General features: G+C 36.5%; 1 protein-coding gene across 4 annotated transcripts in view; it reads left to right on the top strand.

Annotated features, from left to right (window-relative positions):
- Positions 1 to 552: 552 nt before the first annotated feature.
- The window catches only part of CCDC146 (coiled-coil domain containing 146), a 42,399-nt gene continuing 20,662 nt past the window's right edge, over positions 553 to 22,289 (top strand). Inside the window, exons 1-8 of one of the 4 annotated variants that reach the window (XM_039383523.1) lie at positions 553 to 692; positions 5,339 to 5,421; positions 9,977 to 10,183; positions 17,962 to 18,019; positions 18,577 to 18,753; positions 19,342 to 19,415; positions 20,726 to 20,953; positions 21,864 to 22,050. In XM_039383523.1, coding sequence (XP_039239457.1) covers positions 636 to 692; positions 5,339 to 5,421; positions 9,977 to 10,183; positions 17,962 to 18,019; positions 18,577 to 18,753; positions 19,342 to 19,415; positions 20,726 to 20,953; positions 21,864 to 22,050 — 1,071 coding nt within the window. In that variant the 5' untranslated portion in view covers positions 553 to 635. Of the gene's footprint in view, positions 693 to 1,630; positions 1,730 to 5,338; positions 5,422 to 9,357; positions 9,476 to 9,976; positions 10,184 to 17,961; positions 18,020 to 18,576; positions 18,754 to 19,341; positions 19,416 to 20,725; positions 20,954 to 21,863; positions 22,051 to 22,289 lie in introns of those variants that run through there. The other 3 variants (XM_027730003.2, XM_027730004.2, XM_039383524.1) reach the window with 3 other exon arrangements.

Here is a 22,289-nt window from a genome sequence, read left to right as displayed (position 1 = left end):
ATGGCATCCAGAAGTTCCTTCCTGCCTTAAATTTTCTGACTTAATTCTCTCATATGTTACACGGAATTTATTCTTTATGTAAACGTAGCATTCTGGAAAATGAAGTGCATCCTTTAAGCCCTGTAGGAAAGCGGTGAAGATGGTAAAAACTGTCCTGTGTATTGTTTAGGGAATCAGATGAAATTGTTACAGAAGTCCTTAGGACTGTTAAATTCTCTGGCATCAGGACTGGGAGTTTTTGTAGCAGTTTTCTTGTGTTTTTTCAAGATTGCCAGAAAGGTTACAAACACAAACTGTATAGACTTTTAATTGTTTTTCCTTCATTTTTTTATGCTCCATCTTGAAGTAGCCAGGACATGATCTTCAGTAGTAGTGAGAAGTCATAGTTACCAACTTCCTCTGAGCCACGGGCTGAACTTGAGGAGGAATCTTTTGTTCCCCTAGTGCATTATCATGGGTCCACAATTTTGCCTAGGTAATTTGGAGGTATATTTGGAGGCAAGCCAAACACCAGCAGATATCCCCAGCTCTGTGATTCTGTGGAGACTGGCAGCCAGCCATATGGACAGAAATGCACGAGTCATAGCCTGGGTTCAGCCTGCTTGTACCTGTTGTGCCTCTGCAATGTAGAAACAATGGCTGAGAAGATGGTGCCACCCTCTCCCTGGAATAAGGAACACCTGCGCTGTGTGGTAAGTGTCAAACAGCCTGGACTAAATGAGGATTTTGACAGAGGATGCAGAGCTCTCTGTTCAAAGAGGACACTTATCCTTTTTCTTTCCTGAATGCTTAAACTTTTAAATATTATACAAAGGAGGTAAGAAAAGCCCTTCAAATAAACAACACAGAAAGAACATTCCAAACCTGACATAGCAGACTGGTCAAAAGAGCCGTATGACAAGTGGCTAATACTATACTGAAATCCTGAGTGTATACAAACTAATCCCTTGATATTTTTCTCTTGTCTCCTATTACGAGGCAAAGGAGTTGTTTAATGAGACATTTCAGATATTGGAAATAAGCAAATTAATATAAAATGCTGGATATTCAATGTGTTAAAATAACATTAAATGTAGTCACAATGTCTTGTTATAGTTACAAAATCCGCAGCTTAGCATGAAGAAGTGGAAAGTGTTACTATTCCATTTGAGCTTAGAATACATTTTAGTTGTTTTGCAGTATCTGCAAAATTAGAAACACATGTTAGCTACATCATTTCTCCAAAATGCAGAGATCCTAGGTACTGTTGAAATTAAGTCTTTTCTAGGAAGCCTCAAGTGTTTCACTTTCATAATGATTATGAGCAATTGATGTTAATCAGTAATTTCTTGGTGGCGACTATATTTATCTTCCATGCTTATTTGGAATGTTTTTTATCAAAAGAGTGTGAGCAACCAACATTCAGATTGCCTCATCTACTTAAGTTTAAAATTTGGCTGAGTTTTATTAATTTCTGTAGAGTCCCAAAAGAATTTTTAAAAGCCTTGAAATTCAAAACGGGAAATGTTCCTAGAGTTCTTATTTATGTCACATTTGAGTTACATAAAACCTCATTTGAAATTTCAGATGAGTTCCTTGGTGTATTACTTTGAGTTGACTGTCAGGAAGGACTGAATATGTTAAAGTGGAGAATGTCCAATGCACATAACGTGGAAGCGAGGAGGCATTGATATAGTTAGGACCAAATGTCACTGTTTTTGCTCACATGGAAGAGTACCTCCTTTATCAGGTTGGCCTTCTCCCTTCTGTGGTTTTAATTCCCATTTGTATTCTGATATCTTCTCTTTCTTACTGACATCTCATGTATCACATATCTCTATATCCAGACTTGGAGAAACTACTGTGGTCTTACATCCTCAAGTCAAGCTCAAAGGATATTCAAGAGGACCCTCAGATAGTGTGTAACCCCATATAGTGCTCATTTTTTCTTGGAATTTTCTTCAGGATATTTTGTGCAGAGCTCTGATGGGGAGCTGTTGGTAGCAAGCAATTATGAACTTATTACCAGTGTGGGGATAGAGAGAAGTTATTCAGGTGCATAGAATAACTCTTTGAGCATAAACAGTTTCTGTTTTTCTCATGGATCCCTATATTTAAGATTCCTGCCCAGAGCCAGAAAAATCCATGTAGAGCTAGAAAAATATGAAGGATATGCCCTTCCCTTTCACATTTTCAGAAAAATTTTCCTCCACATTTTCTATCATAGGACAGGATTATCCACGACTTTACTTCATGGGATTTTTCATGGATTGGAGGAAACAAATTTGCTTTGGAATTTGGGTTTGGGTTTGGTTTGTGTTTGTTTTGTAATGTTTTGTTTTTCTGGTAGAAAAGCCAGACTTCAAATAGTGAAGGAACATGAAAAAATGTAGTAAAGTTAGAAAGTTACACTCATGTTAATCAGTTAAAGATGACAGTAAAGTAAAAGAAAGGGTAATTTAATGGGGTAAAATAAACATAACAGAAATATTAAATAAAAAGGAAAAGGTGCAAGTAAACCCACTAATAAGATACCTATTTGCATATTTTCAATGTAATTATATTTATGAGAGTATGGGGAGAAGGAAAGCAGAAAGTTGCCAGGGAACCACCCATTAACAGCCAAATCTTCATCCAACTTTCCAACTTCTTAGATAAGGAAAATTTATTTTAGTTTTTCCAGATGATCTATCAACATGGAGTGTGTTTAAAAATGTATGGGGTCCCAGTTCATTGCATAATGAGAAAGCAAAGCTGAGAAAAGCAAAATACAATTAAGTACAACTGAGATGGAAAGGGACTGGAAGACTCAACAAGTTAGGAATAATTATCTGACTATATTCCAGACCTGATCTGAGATCACCAGTATAACAAAATTATCTCAGTTCTTTCCAGGGCATTATGGTTAACATAGAACTGAAAAAAAAGACATCCTCAGTTGCCATTCACAAGCCCTGTTTTTCTTTACTACTCCATCTTTTCACTAGTTTTTTGCTTTTTAGTGTAGCAACACGATTAGCTACGCTGAGGAGAACAACATTTTACTTAACTTGGCAATGTGAGAGCTTCCAAGCAATCAAATGAACTATGAGTGCATAAATACTGTTGGCTATTTTATCATTAATGTGAAAAAGGCAGTCTTGAAAAAACTATATATCTGTATATTAGGGCCATCATCTCTCTTCTGGTTTTATCATCACTGAATACAGTTTTTCTACAGTAGGCTTGTATTTTTTCTTCCTTCTTCCACAAACTGGCTATTTCTTCCCCTCAGACAGTTGCTTCTTTCCCTTCTGCCCTCCTAAGGATCATGGAGAAGGCAGTATACTGGGCTTTAATAACAAATCCTGGGATCAGGCTAGCTCAGTGCTGGCTCTCTGATGGCTCTCCAAATAAAGTTGTGGTGGTGGGAACTATTCGGTGATGAAACTTTTCACAGAAGTCTCGCTGCCTTTGTCAAGCTGGTGTGCCATCCATGCAGTCTGTCCTGGGCAGTCCTCAGTGCTACAAGGCATCACATTGTATAGGACCAACCTTATTGGAATAGAGCTCTTAGCTCTGAGCTGAATTGAGGAATTAAGGGTAAAAGCTGTAAAAAATTAAGGACCTAAAGAAGACACAGCCTCCAGGACAAGTAAGATTATTCCTGTATAAACGTCAAACATGGCATAGATCTTCAGTGAGAACCTAAGCAGTAAGAAAAACCGTAAGTCACAGGTACAGATCCGAGCAGTGTGGAGAGAGGACATTAGTGAGGTACCACCCAAATAGGACACCTATATCTACATATGAGACTAAGAAATAAATGGGTTGAGAGATAGAAATGTTTTCTTTCTCACAGAAGAGCTAGTTAGTATTGTGAACTCAAGTGAACAGTGTCTTTGGATCACAGAGAATGCCAAAATAAATATCTGAGAGCTGCTTATCTTTAATCTCATGCAAACAAAGGAAAGGCAGACCTTCTTTCCTTTTCTCAGGGTCTCAGGGAGCAAAGATTGTCTTTGCTACCATGAAATATTTTGGAACAAATCTTCAAAAATACATAAACATTTAGCAAGAAAATATATACTTCCTTTGGCATATTAACTTGTATTCTGCTTCTTGACCATAGGACTGATTTTAGATGGTTTTTTCTAAATGTTCTAAAGGTTGAATTATGGCTTCTGGGATTTTCCTGGTGCTGTAGTAATTTCATTTCTTATTTCAGGAGATCTGCATAATCACATTTCTTGGCAGGTTCCCATAGAATTTGCACATTTAACTTGCTGCCCCACAAGGCTAGCCATGGACTTTTATAGAGCTGGATCACCTTACATTTTTTAATTAGATTTAACCTGGTTCTCCTTACTTGTGATTAAAGGAGGGGAAGAAAGGTTTTCTAAAGAAATATCACACAGGAATAGCATTGCCATCAGGACCAGGGAAGTGATTGTCCCCCTCTACTCAGCACTGATGAGGCTGCAGCTTGAATCCTGTGTTCAGTTTTGGGGCCCGTCACTACCAGGACGACACTGAAGTGCTGGAGTATGTTCAGAGAAGGACAATGGAGCTGATGAAGGGTCTGGAGCACAAGTCTTATGAGGAGCAGCTGAGGGAGCTGGCAGTGTTTAGCCTGGAGAAGAGGCTCAGGGGAGAACTTACTGTTCTCCATAACTATATGAAAGGAAGTTGTAGCCAAGTGGAGGTAACAAGTGACAGGGCAAAAGGAAATGGCCTCAGGTTGCACCAGGAGTGGCTTAGACTGGATGTTAGGAAAACATTCTTCATTGAAAGGATGGTCAAGCTTTGGAAAAGTCCGGTCAAGGAAGTGGTTGAATCACCATCCCTGGAGGTATTTGAAATATATGTTTGATCTTGGTATTTGCTGAAGACGGGCACAGGCATATAAGGCAATGTGTTCTGTTGCATGGAGGTGATCCAGCTTGAGCACAGCTCCTCTTTTTTGCAACCCTACTGCCTGTGGAGACACTTTGAGCCTCAGTTTAGCCTGTGCAGGCCAGCAGCTTTATACCAAAACTGGACCAGTTAAGCAATGTGGAAAACAAGTGACAGATCTTGAGTTCAAATTCAAGACAGAATTATCATGGAATATTAATACAGACAGAAAATTGGAGAAGAAATGGTGGTGCAGGCAGAACTGCAGTTGTAACATACATTTTTTGTATTCTTATATTTATACTTTGAATTGTGTAAATAAGCATTTCTTTTATCTGCGTATTTGATTTGGTTGTGTATTTAATTTTTTGTTACCAAAGACTGTCTAAACTGAAAGGCTGCCAATTACAATTATAAAAAGTTGCAGCAGAATGAAAATATTACTGCTTAAGAGATTTCATAACTGTCTGTTTCCCTTCCATAGCTATTTTCTGCTGGAAAAATCACAGACACCAAAGCAGCTGAGCTGAAGGAACAGTATACCCTGCTGCATAAGACTGTGATAAGGTATAATATTCTATTTTTAGACTTTTAGTAGCCAAAGCATTACATATTTAAAGTAATTTTCTGCTCTTGCTGAAGCTTAATTATCATTTAAGGCTTTCTTATGGTGATAGTTCATAAAGGAAGAAAGAACAACACAAGTTTGTAAACCAGTATTATTTAATAGGAACATTCAAGGTTGTTAGGGATACCTAAATAATTGTTTGAACATCTTTGTTTCTAATATAAACGTAATAATATTGGGAATGGACAGACCCACAGACTGCAACAGACCATATACAAGTTTAAAATAAATACATATTTGAATATCATGTAGCCAGAATTGTAACATGTGAAAAGACCAACCTGCTGAGCTGACATCATAGAGAGCAAATGAAGAAAGTAAAGCCTCGTTTCTAAGAAAGAAAATGAGACTTTGTCACTTCTAAGTAGGTGTGAATTTTACATTCTGAGAATACTGACAGTCACATTAGACAGGGCTGCTAATTTAGATTAGAACCTTAAGCTTCACACTATAAATGGAATTTGGAAATTAGATGTAGTAGTTGTGGGCCTGCCCTGCACCAGTACTTGCTGGAGGAGAGAGATCATGAAGAAGAGAGCCTGATGCCAGGCTTGAGCAGGGCATGTGGGAGTGGAAGGAGAGAGGGAGGGACAAAGTGGGACACAATACTGCAGTTCTATCAGGTGAATAGTGTGTCACTGAACAGAGCAGTCCTATTGCAAATATTGCAATACTACATTAGTATTTATGAATAATAATTTTGATATTACTTACAGCATGTGTGTGATTATGAGTTAAATCAGCTTCATGATACTTCTGTTACATTTCTGTACTACTACCATAATATCCACTATATTAATAATATTTTATCCCAGTTTCACTGACAGTACACATCAAAACCTTTATAGCAATTCTGTCATTAAAGCTAATGCCTAGTTTAAGGAATCCAATTTCTAGTTCAAGTCATATCTGCTTATTTGGGTTCAGCTGGGATTTGCTGTGCCTCCTGGTAATCTGAATAGTGACAAGTGCTAAGTAATGTAAAATAATTTGAAAAAGGGTTCCCAAAATCCTGAAATAGCAGTTTTTCTTGAGGTTACTGAGTCTTCATCTTAATAAAATGAGGAGTTAGAATATAGGTCTGACTCTGTGAGAAGTCATCTGACTTTATTTCAGATTACTGTATAGCAAATCTTTCTGGGAAGCAAAATGAAAACCAGAACTCCTAAAACAGTTTGTCTTTTTAGAAAATGCAAGAAGACTTTTCTTAACGCTCAGAACTAAACCTTTATGTGGGGTTTGGATTAGTTGGTTGAGAAGGTTTCTACCACAATGGTGTTCACTGAGCTGAAGTAGAAATCCAGTAGCTGATAAACTTGATTGAACTTGATTGACTTTTAGCCAGTGTTAGTTTGAAAACAGTCTTTGATTGGAAAAATATCAGCATATTACTACATATTTTATGTATTTATATAGTATTCTTTTATACAGAACATTCATTTATGTAAAGACAATCCCTTTGTGTGTGTAGCAAGTGGAATATGGCCTGAGTGTAAACAGGACTCAGCTGTCTTTTCTGTCACACTTAAGACTACCCTTAACAGCATGCACAAAAAGCATGAAAATGTTAGATGGGAGATTACATCTCTCATTCTTTCCATCATTCTCACAGGAGTATGAAATTGCCATAGTTCTGTAAGAAAGTGGATTGGAGAGAATCATGTCACACTCTTTTCTGAGATGTAGTTGTGTGTCAAAGCAAAACACCAATGTGTGAAAAACCATTAGTTCCCACAGATCAATTCCTCCTACTGCTTTCTTTTGAAAGTGAAATCAGTTAGCAAAAATGGATCAGGATCTCCAGTACAATTTAAGGATTTTTCAGACATCTAAAGTGGAATTCACTTGTCCGTATGTTAACATCAATATACTCTTTTTCTACAATGAATCATTCACAGAATCAATACCACTTGTGAATTTTTAGTTCTTCACCCTTCCATGTACAGTACAGTTCTGTGGATCTAGAGCTTATTTTTTCACCTAATACAGTTGAATTCAATCTCTTTCCTAATTAATGCCCATCTGTCAGTGCTGTTACAATGTCATGTTAAAACAAATGATGGAGGATGAGGTCTTCAGGCTGTGTGTGTTCCTCTTCCCTTTAGTAGCCTAGAAAAGTCTCAGGCAGGTGGTTCCCTGTGACAGCTATGCCAAACTGTTGCAGCTGATCTCTCTAATATACAATACAAAGTTGTGTAACACAATGAATACAACAAGTCTGTATGCAGGTAGTCTCCAAGGCTGTTGCTAGAGTACACAGTGTATGGTTAGTATTTGTTCAGTGGTAAATAGTCTTCTTTCTTGCTTTCAGTTTTGCACAATTTGGCATTCTGAAAAGTTGAGAGATGTTACCTAGCAGATAGAATCTTTGATACATTTCTTCAAGGTGTTATATGCTTTTGAATTTATGTTTCTTGGGAACAGGCTGTCATCCCATTGTGGTGGTCTCACCCATTCCCTTTGCAGTAAGGCTGCATCTGAAGCTGAAGTACCTGAGTTCATATTTAGCAACTGAAAACCCATTTAGTCACTCAGTTATGTGTCCCAGTTGTAAATCTTTATTATCTCACTTTAGGAACCTAATATGAATATTCTGATAACCCAAGCTATAAGATACTTAGGTAATAATGAAAATTTATTGGCAGATTGGGAATGTTATTTTCTTCAGCCTCTGCTAAAATACTAATCAATTCAAAAATTCAAAATCTGCCACATCAGACTGCACAAACCTACTTTTGCACTCGTGATTCTAGATGTATACATCATGTAGATGTCCACCTATTTCTTCATTGTCTTCAATTAAATATAAATCAGCACACGGAAAAATGCTGTTGGCATCTGTGGGGAGCAAGAGCTAGATTCAACACTCACTTCTTGTTCCTTTTTCTTTTTTTATTATCTTAAAAAAAATCAATACTAAGAATTTTGTTTTTATAGAATCACTTATGTGTTTATCTAACTGTATGTGAATTGTATGCATTACATAAGAATTGTGTTTGAAATGAATGTGTATTACTACAACGAATTATATTTTCTCCTACAACTGCAAACATTCTGTTGGACTTAAAAAAGATCCAAATATTATGTAGAATCCAGTGACAGTAAGTCAATTTATTTTTCCCTTCATATGTGTGTGTAAATACATCACACGTGAAGTTATTTGTTCGTGATAAAGATACACTCTGTTTTCTGTTGAAGTCTGTGGTTTTCTTATTTTCTAGTTTAGAAAAAGGAAGTGGTTATCTAAGGAGAAATGTTACACAAACCAAAACTTTTCCTGCCATATTATTTCAGCTATGTTTGTGCAATATAGACACTTGTATATTTTGTGTTTTTGTAGTTACCATCTCAACTCTATTCTTCAGTGTGATACGTAATTTTGGTTTTGTACCTAAGCCATAAAAGTCAAATTTGATCCAAAATTTATGTATAGAGTTTCTTAATATGGGAAATTTTAAATTCCCTTGTTTTTTCAAAAAATATTAAATTGCACTCTATTTTTAATTAGTAAAAGTTAAGTGATAGAGTTCTTTATTCCTCTACATAATTTGTGACAAATTTAAGTATACCATTATTTAAAAAGTCACACTGTAGTAATATTGAGAAGGCATACACAACTATGTCTATAGCATAAAGCATAGGTTAATGTTTGGTGCATTGTATATGAATTTTCATATTGTAGTTCCCTCTAAGACTTTTCCACAATAATCAGTGTATTTTACTAACAGCCTTTAAGATGTTATTCAGCTGTCACAGGTTCCTAAGGATATATGAATACCAGTCTCCTGACACTGATAGAATATTACAGTTTGTTGTTTCTGTGATGCTAGACTTTGGTGATGTGAGTCCGATCAGATAATTGTTCATGTCTACAGGCCTTATAATGAGCTTCAACAGATGTCCACAAATGTATTTTCAGCTTGTGTATCATTAAATGAGTTACTTCAGATCCTGGTAGCACTGCAGCAGTAGCAAGATGCACCTCATCACTGGGTAGGTGTCTTGGTGTTTATTAGGAACTTAAAGTTGTCATACAGCCCAGACTGGGCCTTGTCCTGGTGAATACCTCGCTGTTATAGGTCCCCACACTGAATTAGACGTAGCCTTTGGCACTTAGGATAAAATGGATTCCCCATCTCTTCCTTTGTGTCCAGGAAAAGCCAGACAAATAAATTAAACTAACTAAAGGTCTTCTATCTGGTTAAAATTAGATTAGATGAATCTCACTCCAACTCCAGGTATGCAGAAAAAACCCCTGTGACCAGATTCCACTGCTCTCATGGCATCATAGGATGTTCCAGGTTTGAAGAGACCTCAGGAGGTCCAACCTGCTGTCCAGCACAGGCTGAGCTAGGAGATCAGAGCGGATTATTCAGGACTTAATCCCATCTCATCTTGAAAACCTTGAATTAACTATTATAGGAAGGTAAAAAAGTATAAACACAAAGCTTACGCTTCTTATTGCCTAATTCTAAATTTGTCTATTTAATGCAGTTTACAGGAATCTGAGACCCAGCTGTTGCAGGAAGCCAAACGTCTTAGTGAAGAACTGGAACAACAGCATGAACTGGAAAAACCTGAACAAGTCCCTGAAGAATCTTCCAGTGAAGCTTCCCAAATAAGGCAACAACTTCTTAGTTGCCAAAGTGAATACGATGCTATTAAAGCAAGAGAGTATGAGAATCAGTTGAAGATAGAATGGTAGGTAATGGTGGTCAAATGCTACTAATTTTATCATAGCTAATCTAGGATCTAGAAAGCCAATAACACAGAATATAATTCAATCTCATTTCCATCCTACATGGACACATTTCTTGATGGCTGTTTTTGAACAAATTGCCCCAAACTTTTCCTAGTAACAGCAACATTTCAGTGATGAATAAATTTACCCTGGTGCAAGAATTTGTAGATAGTTTTAAATTTAGAACATGATATGGTGTCCTTTGAAATGCTGTTTAAAATTTGCGACATTGCGTGATTAATTTTTGGGTAGGCATATTAACATGAACAGTTCTAGTCTAGGACACCTTTAATACAAACATTTCAAGTGTCTCAGAGACCTGTTGGCTGGGATTTTATGGAAACAATGTAATAAATAGACCCAATGCTATTTTTAACATCGGTAGGACAGTGTATTCAAGATTTTTTCTTCAGGTACTTAAAGGAGAAGTTCATGTATATTCTTATACTAGAAAAATAATAAATTTTCCCTGAAAGGAATGAAATCTTGACATTTTTATGTAAGTAAAAAAAGTCAAGAATAAGCTTAATACTGTATATATTTCAATTATCTGAATATTTTATGGTAAAATTACAAACATACTATAGCATTTGTAAAAATATGTAGCTAGGCAGGTGAATTCAGATTTTTATTTTGTGAGGTGCTTGCTATTTTTACCCATCATCAATCCAGCTATAGCGTAGTTGGTGTGTATATAAATACAAATAAGTAATGTCAGCATCTTAGCAGTTAAAACTATTTTTCTGCAAGGAGAGCAGGAACACTGTACACACTGCATGGAGCAGATTTTTCTGGCAGTTCTTTCTGGATTGGGGGGGGAGTTTAGAGCCAAGTGTTTGCTCTAAGAGAGAAAGAAATGAGAATGAAGCAAATTGGAAGTGGGAGAAATAAAGAAACATGGAAAGCATCTGGAAAAAATTATTTGCTATGAGATAACTGAGAAACATGAAGTTTCCTGAAATAATTATTAAATACAGAGTTTCTTGCAATTTCCAAGCAGTCCAGAAATGAACTCTTCAAAAATACCATACTTTTTACCTGTTTGACCTCATTAATATTTTTCACTGATTTTGCATCACTTTTCAAAAAAATTAAAGGGATTTATATGTTTAGGGGATATGTTCCCATTCTCTATTTTCTACCTCTAGTCAAAAGTAGAATTCTGTTCTATATAAAATGCAGTTTAGGTATTATTTCAATTATCCTTGCACATTTACTGCATTAATATTTATATATGAACTCAATATCCTATTTTGCAGATTAAAAATACACTTTTTGGGTCAGTCATACTATGAAAAATGTTCTTTCACTGTAATAAGAAACTTCCGCCTTATGTATTGCCCGGGATCAAACCCAGCTGTACAGTCCAACCAGAGCTCCATGAGGAGCGTTATCTAACAGAGATCACAAGTGCAGCCCCAGCCATTTGTGATGTGGGGATTTCGTGAGCCAAATACAGTCCTCTGTATTTGGGAATCCTCAGCTGACCCCTCTTCTTTTGAACTTCTGTGTCCTCCCCAGCAAACTTCTGACATTGCAACACCTCGGGAAATGATTTCCACAGATTAACTACATAAGAACTCTACGTAAGAACTGCCACCTTCTTGCTTTTTTTTAACCTGACTCCTGCAGCTTCATTTAGTGCCCTGTAGTTCTTGTATTGGATGAGACAACAAACGAACATCTGATCCTCTCCTCATTTTCACTGCTGCAGGATGATTTGATAGATCTCTTTTGTACAGCCTCATTCCCCCTTCAATCTGTCAGCTTTCTAAACCGAAGAGCTACAGATTTTTTAATTGTTCCTTGTTTGGAATCTGTTCCATGCCTGATGGTAGCATAGGATCTTATGCATGTTGTGGGTGTGGAGTGAGAAGGATGTGCCTTGGTTATGTGTGGATTTGTTTATTGGGAGAGAAATTCCAGAAATATTCACGATATTACAGGGCCTTTGATGTTTAAGTAGCATAGAATGAACAGGACTAGCAGAATATATGTAGGGAATGTGTGAGTGAATGTAGTACGGAAATGAGAAATGGACTATGAAGAAAAACAGTTACTGGGTGTGAATAAGTGTTTGTGAAGAAGGGATGGGCTAAGTACCTGCGAAAGACAGCGAAGATTAATGTCCAGAATAGAGTTGTAAGCAGCAGGTGATCTAATAGCAACACTGATGTAAAATTAAGATCTATATGCCTTCTGGTTTTAAACAAAGAATAAAGCAACGTTTTCTGAAATGTGTGTGTGCATTGGCCATGTCAAAGAGGGGAAGCTGCATCAAAGGTATTAGAAGTTTGTTGTTAGGTGGCTGCTTGGTTTCCTCCATTCCTCAGGATAAAAACACATGGTCCAGCCTCTCTTGGCCATTGATCTCTCTGGAACACAGTTTTCCTTGTTGTCCAACTGTGTTAATACAGTCCCAGCTGTGCTTGGCACTTACAAGTAAACTTCTCTTTGGGAATTATGACTAATGGTTGTTTAGTCTGAAAACAAACATGTTTATTTACCTTCTTATGTATAGCAGGCAGGGGAAAAGTTTTTGAAGGGAATATTTGTGTCTCTGATCTACTTTATCCTTTTTTGAAAATATCTACTCAGTAATACTGCTGAGCTGGAAGTGAGAGAGGGACTGCAGATCTGGTTTCCTTTTTCTGTAAGCCTTTCTTTCTCTGAAGCATCTCTTATCTCTGACGCCTTTCTTTCCTGCCTCAATTCACTTTCTCTGATAGCTAAGGGTATTTAGCATCTTTTTTGCACTTGGAATCAAATCTGACAACAATGAAGTTTCACTCTTGAGGAGTCATATGGGTATACCATAAGATTAGCTAAGTTACTTTTTGTCTCAAGGTCTCTTAGTATTCTGTATTCCCTCGTCCGTATTTCATTTCCTATTTGCTTACCTGTAAACAATTTTTTTTCTAGATCAGATACCTTTTTCAAGAGCTGAAGGTGATATTTCATCTTCTGGTTTAATTCTTTATTGTTCCAATGAGTAGTCAACATTCCCAGAGTAAATTTAAATTGCCTTCAGCATTGTAGTATCGGCAGCTTTTCAGGAATGTTGTAACTTTTTTCATAGCTTGAATAGGTACATGAGATATTCAGAAGCACCTCTGACACACTTCAGCTGTCAGGGAGGTCACCCTGAGGGTGACTGCATGGATGGGGTGTACTCCCACTGTAGGTGTGTGCATCCCCTTCCAGCTTGTGGCCAGTTGTGCCATGTGGTTGTACTGGGCTCGTTGCTATTGTGTGTGCCAGAGTGCACAGCACAGGCAGAGAGCAAGACTTGGAATCATTTTACTGAGCTTTTAAAGCTTGGGCCACTATCCCAAAGTCAGAGCTGACTCCAGGAGTATTCTTTCTCTCAATAACTACCAGACAAGGTCAATAAAGTAAAAGGAAAAACAGTGATCTCCATTTGGTTCTGGTAAAATTGCGTTCAGAGCCATGACATTTCTTCATAAAACTGATAAGAAGGCTCAGTAAATAAGAATATAGACTGAAAAATCAAAGTAGCAGAAGAACAAGAAAAGGATTGGTATGATCATAAAGGGTTTGTTCTAGCTTGAGGAGACGTTTCACTTTAATGTTTGTGTGAGGCTTGGAGTCCTGGTTTGTGAGACAAAATAAAGAAAAGCTGCTTTTCTTTATTGGAACATGATATCAACAGTAGTTTATTATTGAAAAATAATAAATATTTAATCTAAATTAATCCATCTTCTAAACAATACATTTAAAAATAAGCAATTGATTTGTACTAAAATTATCTATAACGAGTTTGTGAGATTAAAGGTGCCTGATTCTTGAAAGCAGTTTTATTTTAAAACCTAGGTTCAATCTACAGGTCCCACAGTCATTTGTGCAGGTAGCAAAATGTCTCTTCACTCAAGTACTCTCACACTCTCTGTGATTGCATGCAAGTCAGGATTGCAAAACTGAGTTTGTCCCTGTAGATGGATTGCAAATATGGAAAATTATTTCAATGCTTGTAAATATTTCAGTATTAGTCACTCAATAATTAAAAAGGGAAAAGTTAAGATTTTGTCCATAGTTTTTCTAGTAAAGAGTTACAAGCCATAAGTAAAACAAATGGAGTCACATCTGAAGTTGTTATCAGCCAGTCTTGTGACTGCATTCTCCAGTACCTCCAAACTAATTACAGCTAAGAGCATTACAGGAATCTCATGCTGGCAGCTTGTCAGCTGTGATATCTTCTACTTGTGGTCACTAGATTTTAGTTGTGAGGTGCTAAGCACCTTCTATGGATTTCTCAGCAATCCCAGCTATAAAATAGAGTAGTTGAAGGAGTTCACTTTCTTGCATGATGGGACTAATAATGATAACAGCGTTGTAGCTGTTTTGTGAGGTAACTGAAATGGACCTCTGTTGACAACTACCACTACATTTCTTAATCTCTTTGTCTTAATTTTTTTATTTCTGTGTCAGTTTGCAGCTGTAAACATCTCTCAGGGAAACATCTGGAATGTATTTTTATTAATGGCCCAATTTTCAACTGCTTTTTTTTGCCTCATTACATCTGCATCCCTGGCAGCTTTTCATGTACAGTATTGCTATTCAGCTTTGTGAAAATAAGAAAAGCGGTGTTAGAAACATTTGCACACATCAGTGTTTAACCTTAAGAGTTTTATCTTCTTTTCATTATGTGTGTTGTTATAGGTATAATATTGACAATAATAAAAACCACGTGATGCGGAAAAATACAATCATCAAAGAAGGGCTATAAAACAATGGGAATTATAAATGCCTAGTACCAGTTGCAGCTATTTTGTTTGTTGTTGTGATTGATGTCTCATGAGACACTCATGAGATTGATATCCATGCCTCACAGATTACAAGATTCAAATGTTAAATGCAAAGACTGTAATTTCTCTGCTTACCTTAGATAAACTTCTGTGTCCACCTATTAAATCAAAGACTGAATTTAAAATCTTTGAAGAGTCTTATTTGATTTCTTAATCTGATTTAATCATCCTGGTTTAGAGTCCACAGAGAGAAATATTTTATCGTAAACTGGTAATTTATCTCATCCTAAAATAGGCACCTGGGATGACAGATGACCTGCCCTTTGGAGGTTCCTGTCTTTATCCCTGACAGTAAGGAAGCCTGGGAATGTTAACACTGGGCTGACAGTCTGACTTCTGTATATGGGCAACTGGATCAAACTAATAGCTCAAAAGCGATTCTTCTTTCTTTTTACCCCCTTTTTTACCACCTTCACTGTACAAGTAGTTGGTCTGCCAGCTCTTTAGGTAACTTGCTGCTTCAAGTTCAGTGTTGCCTTTGTTTATGTCACAGAAAATGAGGTGTTCAAATCATTTTACTTTTGCTGGATGGAAAAGTCTTTGTTGTGAAACTGGAATGGTTCCACAGGAATCTGTCCTCATGAGTGAGGAATGTGACAAAATGAAAACAGTGTCAACTTTGCTCTCCCTCCTGATTTTTGATATTGCTCTTTTGATCGTTTAGCGTGATATTAAAGAGGGCACAGCACGGACTGACAACAAGCAATGCAGTAGTTCTTTAATCATTTTGCACAGGACTTATTTAATAATATTTTGTGGCAGTCAAACAGTTACAGGTATTAGTGCAAAGTGGACATTCATTATCCCTAGTGTGATTATGTGAGTCCCAACTAGGAGCTCAACTAGGAATGCTTCCAAAATGTGTTTGGAATATGATTTTGGAATAGAACTTTTAAAATTAATTTTATCAATTTGGGGGGAAGATTGATTGAAATTCAACTTTTTTCTTTAAAAGGTTTTGTTTTGCAACCTCATTCACTCAATGGGTGTTCAAACACTGGCATTCAAATTAGTTTTTGGACTTACCAGTCCCTGTGGAGGCACCTTGTACTCTGCCCATGCAGACATGCATGCATTCTGTAAATCAACATCTACTCTGTGTCTTTATTTTCTCTTTGCTCTTTATCTGAGCCAGAGCTTCTTATTCATATTGCTTTGTTTTATTTGAATTGCAACACCACCAACTCAGTTCCCTTTTTCACTGTTTTCTTACTGTAACTGAAAAGATGTTGCCTGAGACTTCCAGGTATAAGCTTCACTCCTTTTGTTGGAGGACTGAAGAGTAAGAGTTTAATGAGAGGGCGTGGGTGTTGGAACTGGGGGGGAGGAGGGGAGGAAGAACCTTAAATCAGCACTGATAAAGAGCTGAACATAAGATCCTAGGAATGGTCCTCCACAAGGTTGGCTCCTTGGAGATTGATCTCTCTTACCAGGACCACACACTTTCTGAAACCTGAACCACCACCACCATGCAAAGTCTTACACTGCTACTGAAAGGTTTCAGAAAAAAACCCCAAACAAATAGCAATCAGCTGCCTCTCTTCTGTATCAGTCACATTCAGAAGCAACTGTAATAGCTGCTTTGGGTAGGTGGGGTGGATTCCCTTACCCCAGTTTATAGTTCCAAGTTACACAAGTGTTCCAGTGAAGCTTGTCCCCTTCTCTTAATGCTCCCCTGATTTAAAGAGTTATTTATTCTAACTGGCTGCCCTGAGTCTCAGGGAAACCTGAGCAGCACATCCTCCCACTGGAGTTAGAAACACATTTAAGCACACAAGATGATTCTTTGCTATACCTGGGACAGAGGATTTGGTTGTGCCACCAATTCCTCAGCTGCAATCTTTACTCCTTTACACCCTGAGACTCAGAAATGTCATTGTACGTACTAATTACTCTGAAACAAACTGCCTTCTTTGTTGCCAATCAGTAGCACAATGACTCAGTTAAGTTCAGTTTGGTTGTGGTGGCATGCAGGCTGCTGTAGCCCATTTACCTCCTATAGGTGCAGAATTGTTCCTGCATGCACTGGGGAGGTACAGACACACCTTCCATGGGGATAATTTTTTGTATTTAGCAGTATTTACCTACCTGCCACCAAGAAGCTCCCTATGTACATCCAACAATCTTGTTGGTTGAGCTCCCCTTTCGTAGTCACTCCTTCATCTTCCTTAGGGCAGCCTTACTAAAAATACACCCAGAAGATCTAAGGGCTTTCCTATTTCTTCCTTTCCTCATTCTTCATCTCTTCAGCATTTGTCTCTATTGTTGCCTGAAATTAAATTGCAATTTAGTTTTGGATACAGGTTAAGTTCTCTGTGGTTATTCAACTTAGTTTTCTCCCATAGCCCTTTGGCAAAGCCTATAACCCCTGCCACTTTTCAGGATTTTTTTTTTTCACAGGATCCTGTTTGGATTTGAGGAGCAATCATTCTTAGGAAGAAGAAAGTTTCTCACTAGCAATTGCACTTTCTTGTGACTTTCTTGTGATGTCTTTGTGACTATTTATGACCCACCTCCTCTTTCCTTTTGCTTTATTTCCATGTTAAAATTTTGTTTTCTGAGGTTGGGAGAAACTGTGGGTGTAGGGTGCCACTAGTAAAAGGCAAGGGTGAGTGAGGCATACATGCATCCCTGCAGGAGGTGCTCAGATTAAGAAAAATCAGATTCAAAAATTTACATGTGTGGACTGTAGAGAAAGACTCCATATGTACAACCTGGTTTTAAGGACCCTGAATTACCAGTCAGCAACCTTCCTTTAAATTGGGACACCTTTCTATTGGCCCTGATGATAATTCACCATGTGTTTTAGTCTAACACAGGACAGGCTTCCATACTTTTTTGCCATTTACTATATTACAGTAATGGGTATTATATTACTAATATATTTAGCTCTTCTTTGATTTTTACTGTAGTTTGCAAGAAGAAAAAAGGCTTCTGGAAAATGAATATGAAAAAATTTCAGAAAAAAAGGTAAGTACAAAACATGAGAAAAACAATGTTTTATATTCTGTCAGCTAATGTATAAAAATAATAGTGAAAATATTTTCATGATGTGTCTCTCTAGAGTTTATTTAAAATATGGAATACAGAGAAAAATAGATTTTAAAAGAAGTAGATTTTGTAGGAGAGGATATATTATATAATTCAGTTTTGATAACTTCAGGGCAAGCAATAAATAACTGATTCAGAAAAGGTCTGGATTTTTTTGTTTACTAAGAAAATGTTTTTCTGTATTCAGCAAATGGATACTGCATGTAAAGATAGCTGCAGGTTTTTGATTCTAGGATGTGAGCATGAAAAATACATTTGCAGTCATAAATCCTGATGAATATATGTGGTTTTGTTGGAAATAATATTCTGATGGTTATTGACAGAAGAAACACACATCTGGTAAAGAAAAATATATTCCATACCTTCACGCAAAAAATGTTGTCATCGTTCAGTGTTGGTGATTCTGTATTATCTCAAGCATGTAAAATGTAAAAAGGAAAATAAAATTAATCTGATCTTTTACTTCATTTTTAAAGAAAGACGATGAGAAAATTAAACAGCTGAAAGAAAATTGTGATGAGCTCTGCAAAGAAGTAGATGAGAGGAAAGCAGAAATTGATGCAATAGAAGAAGCTGTTTCATCCAAACAAAAGCTGATATTAGTAGATGAGGAAGAAACAGAAAAGCTTCTGGACATGCAGACTAATTTAAAAGTAACACAAAATTAATTGTGCCTATGTTTATCTCTGTGTGTGCATGGATGTGTATATGATACATATTTTGTCCAATAGTGAATGTTCTTGATGTTGTTTGTCATTCCAAATCCATTATATATGGCATTACATTATATATAAGATCATTTTTCAATAGGCATGAAACACGCTGCTGTGCCATATCCTTATTACTCCTTTAGGAAATAATAATAGTCATGGTTTTGATTAAAAAATAGTTTCTATAAAGACATTTTTGCTATACTGTGTTACTGTAGGTTGCTCAGACTAAAGTTAATACAGATATATGATTAAACATTCCTGGGTTTGCTACTTTCCTTTCCATGGATAAATAACATTAAAAAATGTATTAATAATATTCAAGCATGATTTTTATCTTGCAGATATAATGAAATTGTAAATATCAATTTTTATTTTCAAAAGTAGCAGCTACAATTCCCTGGGACAAACACAAGTAATTAAAAAACACGTTTCCTACCCATGTTCACAGCAGTTCTAAGTGAATATTACTGCTATGAAAACTCATCAGTTTTTGAGGCTATTAATCAAACCTTTCTGTTTTGTCACTAGAGTGAGCTAGTTAAGATCCTTGGTGTTCCAAAACAACTTGCAAAAGAAACTGAGAAGATATATCGGAAAAAAAAGTATGTTTTTAATAGATAATTCCATATACATAAATATATATGTATGACTTCTTCCAATCCATTTGTTATAGAGATGATTGAGGATAATTGTTGATTAAAATTAGGATCAACATTTAACAAGGCATCTATTATTCACCTAAAATCCATGCACTGTACTGAAAAATATAGTATATGGAGTGAAACATGGTAAATTTAAGTACAACAAAGAAAGACTTGGAGCAAAGCTTGGTCAAAATTTGCTTAACCATCGTACTGTACTGCATTACCATATATGACACTTAGTAGAAGTTTAGTGGAAAATAATGTTACCGTGTAATCTCACAATTAGGCTTTTTTTTCAGTTTCTAGTGCTTAGGGACTGTGTATTAGCCAATCTCTGCTGGGCTCAGTGAAACCAGCAGCTTCCACAGCTGACAGTCTGGCCTGAGCTACATGATCATTCTCCCTTGATACTTCTGTACCAGTTGTTGAGTCACAAGTGCTTTGCTGTAAGCTCCTGACATAAACTGTGGTCTCTAATACTTCAATAGGGAAAATGTAAGCCAGTAGCCAGCCTTTTCTTTCTCTCCCTTGTGGAGCTGGGGTTTTTCTCCCCTGAAGCATGGCATGTGCTATTTTCTGTAAGTGTGAAACCTAATTAGCACTGTGCAGTTTCATCCTGGTCACTCACAGATCCCAAAGGTCCAGTTGCCATCCAGATGAATGATGGAGTTTGTACCCTGTTCGTGCACTGAAGTTTTTGTGTCTCCTGCTTCCAGTCCCTATTTTTAATACAGAAGCTGCTATGTTTATTATGTTAAATTTCAAACTTGTATGATGGTTTTCTTCTACGTTTTCCTCACTATTCTGCATAATGTAACTCTGCCATCATAAATCTAAGTTTTCCCTATAGTGTTACAGAGAAGCAATTTTTAAAACCTACATTGTGTAGATTGCTATTAATGAAGTACTTAAATGAATCTTTGTACTTTATACTCACATCACAGAATGAGCTAACCAGAGTTCCCAGTCTTAGGGATAATATTTAGAAGCGTCACACCTATGTACCTAGTAATGTTACCAGAAATCAGTTTGCTAGAACTCTTTTTAACACTGTAATGGTGCTAAACTCTCAATTAGTCCCATGCCTAACTGCAATTTTATTGTTGAACTGTACTGCAATTTGAAGCTTTTCACTGTGTGTAGTCTGCTTTCAAACATATGGCCTATATTGTTAGGTGAAATTATTCTGTGTGTCCAATTACATTTTGCCATTTAAATATGCATGTAGAAAAATTAACCCCTACTGCTTTGTTAAAATACATCCACAGCGATGCAGAGAAGAAGAATGAAGCCCTTAATGATGAAATAGGAGAGTTGAATAGAACCCTGAAAGCCATTGAAAAAAGGACTGAAGAGATTTTACAAGAAAGAGAAGATGTAAAGAAGGAATTGGATAGCAACCAAGTTTTGCTAGAAAGCAAAGAACGAGAACGCATTAGTTTGACAAAATTACTAGAAATTAACACAGAGAAGGAATTAGCAATCCTATCAGACAGGTTAGAGACATAAGCCATGTAGTATGAGTGAACAATTCCCTGTTCTCAAAAGTCTGTTTCTTTCTTCTGCTGTATTGCTTCTGTTTTCAAATTTTAGGCTGCAACCAGTGCAGACTGGAAATGATCAGGTTTGGTTTTAACTTCAGAAACATTTATGTAAAAATTTGGAATCTGGAATCTGGCTTGAAGAAAAACATCCAAAAGCATAAGCATTTGATAAAATCCTGGGAGACTGAAACTGGATTTTGCCCTGAAAAGGGCAATATTGTAGAAGGTTTCTCTCTTCAGTACAGATATTTTCTTTCCTGTGCAACCCACTGAAAGTAAACTGAAGAAGAAAAGAGTATGTCAGTATTTTCATTTTCAAATGAGGAACATAGATGTCTGCACTCATGAACTCCTGAATTTCAGTGGGGATTGGTTACTCATCTCTTTAATATTCCCTTGAATTATGAGCTTATATATACTTGGTAAAGTAAAATAAACTATTAGGTTGATGGCAAGCTTCAAATTATTCCTTCTTTGCAGAGGGACATGTATAGTTGTAATCATGGCCGTATGCTCAGTAACAATGCTTTTGCCTTTAAAGTTTTGTATTAAAAGCCTGTGCCTCTTTACATTGAAATATTACCTCATACTAAAAACTGTCTTCTTATATGTGCTAGTTTCCCTGGATTTTTTAGCATATTTAGAACAGACTATGAGACCCCATTGACATAATTAGGAGTAATATTGGAATTGATTACATTTATAAAAATGCTACCTTTTTAGGGAATTTTTGTCAGTAGTTTGTGAGTTTATCTTGCTGCTCCACCATAATAATGAGGTACTCAAAACCCATTAAAATGGCCATGCCTATTTACATATATGTCTTGGTGAAGTTGCTAAAATTTTGTGTCTATCTCCATAGAGAAATTCTGGAAAACAATTTAAATAAATGTATCTTAGAGAACAAAAACCAACGTGATATTCTCACTCAAAAACAAACACAGAAGGAGAGAGAACTGAAAAATTTAAAAGTGTTGGAAGTACAACTGGGTGTGATTTATGAATCTGTGGAACGAGATAAGGCACAGCATAAAAGACTCAAATCAGAGGTCTGTATGAATGCATTGATCATAAAGATTCTAATTTTTCTTGTACGAAATCTTTCATGACAGTCCTCAAATCTCTTGACAGTCCTAGAAGAAGGAAGGGGAGAAGACTTATTTCAACTTCCTCATTTCCTCCTTGCATTAGTATTTCACTCATTCCGCTTTCAATATTTCTTTGCTCTTTTCTGTTTTACCTAAGCTTTTGACAATGGTGATTTTAAAGGAAAGTCTCACTCTGTTTG

This window comes from Pipra filicauda, unplaced genomic scaffold (assembly GCF_003945595.2).
Source record: "Pipra filicauda isolate LSUMZ 115617 unplaced genomic scaffold, ASM394559v2 scaffold314_size1190085_pilon, whole genome shotgun sequence".
Lineage (NCBI taxonomy): Eukaryota > Metazoa > Chordata > Aves > Passeriformes > Pipridae > Pipra > Pipra filicauda.
Note: the sequence above shows the minus strand (reverse complement) of the source record. Positions and strands in the feature narration are given on the sequence as shown.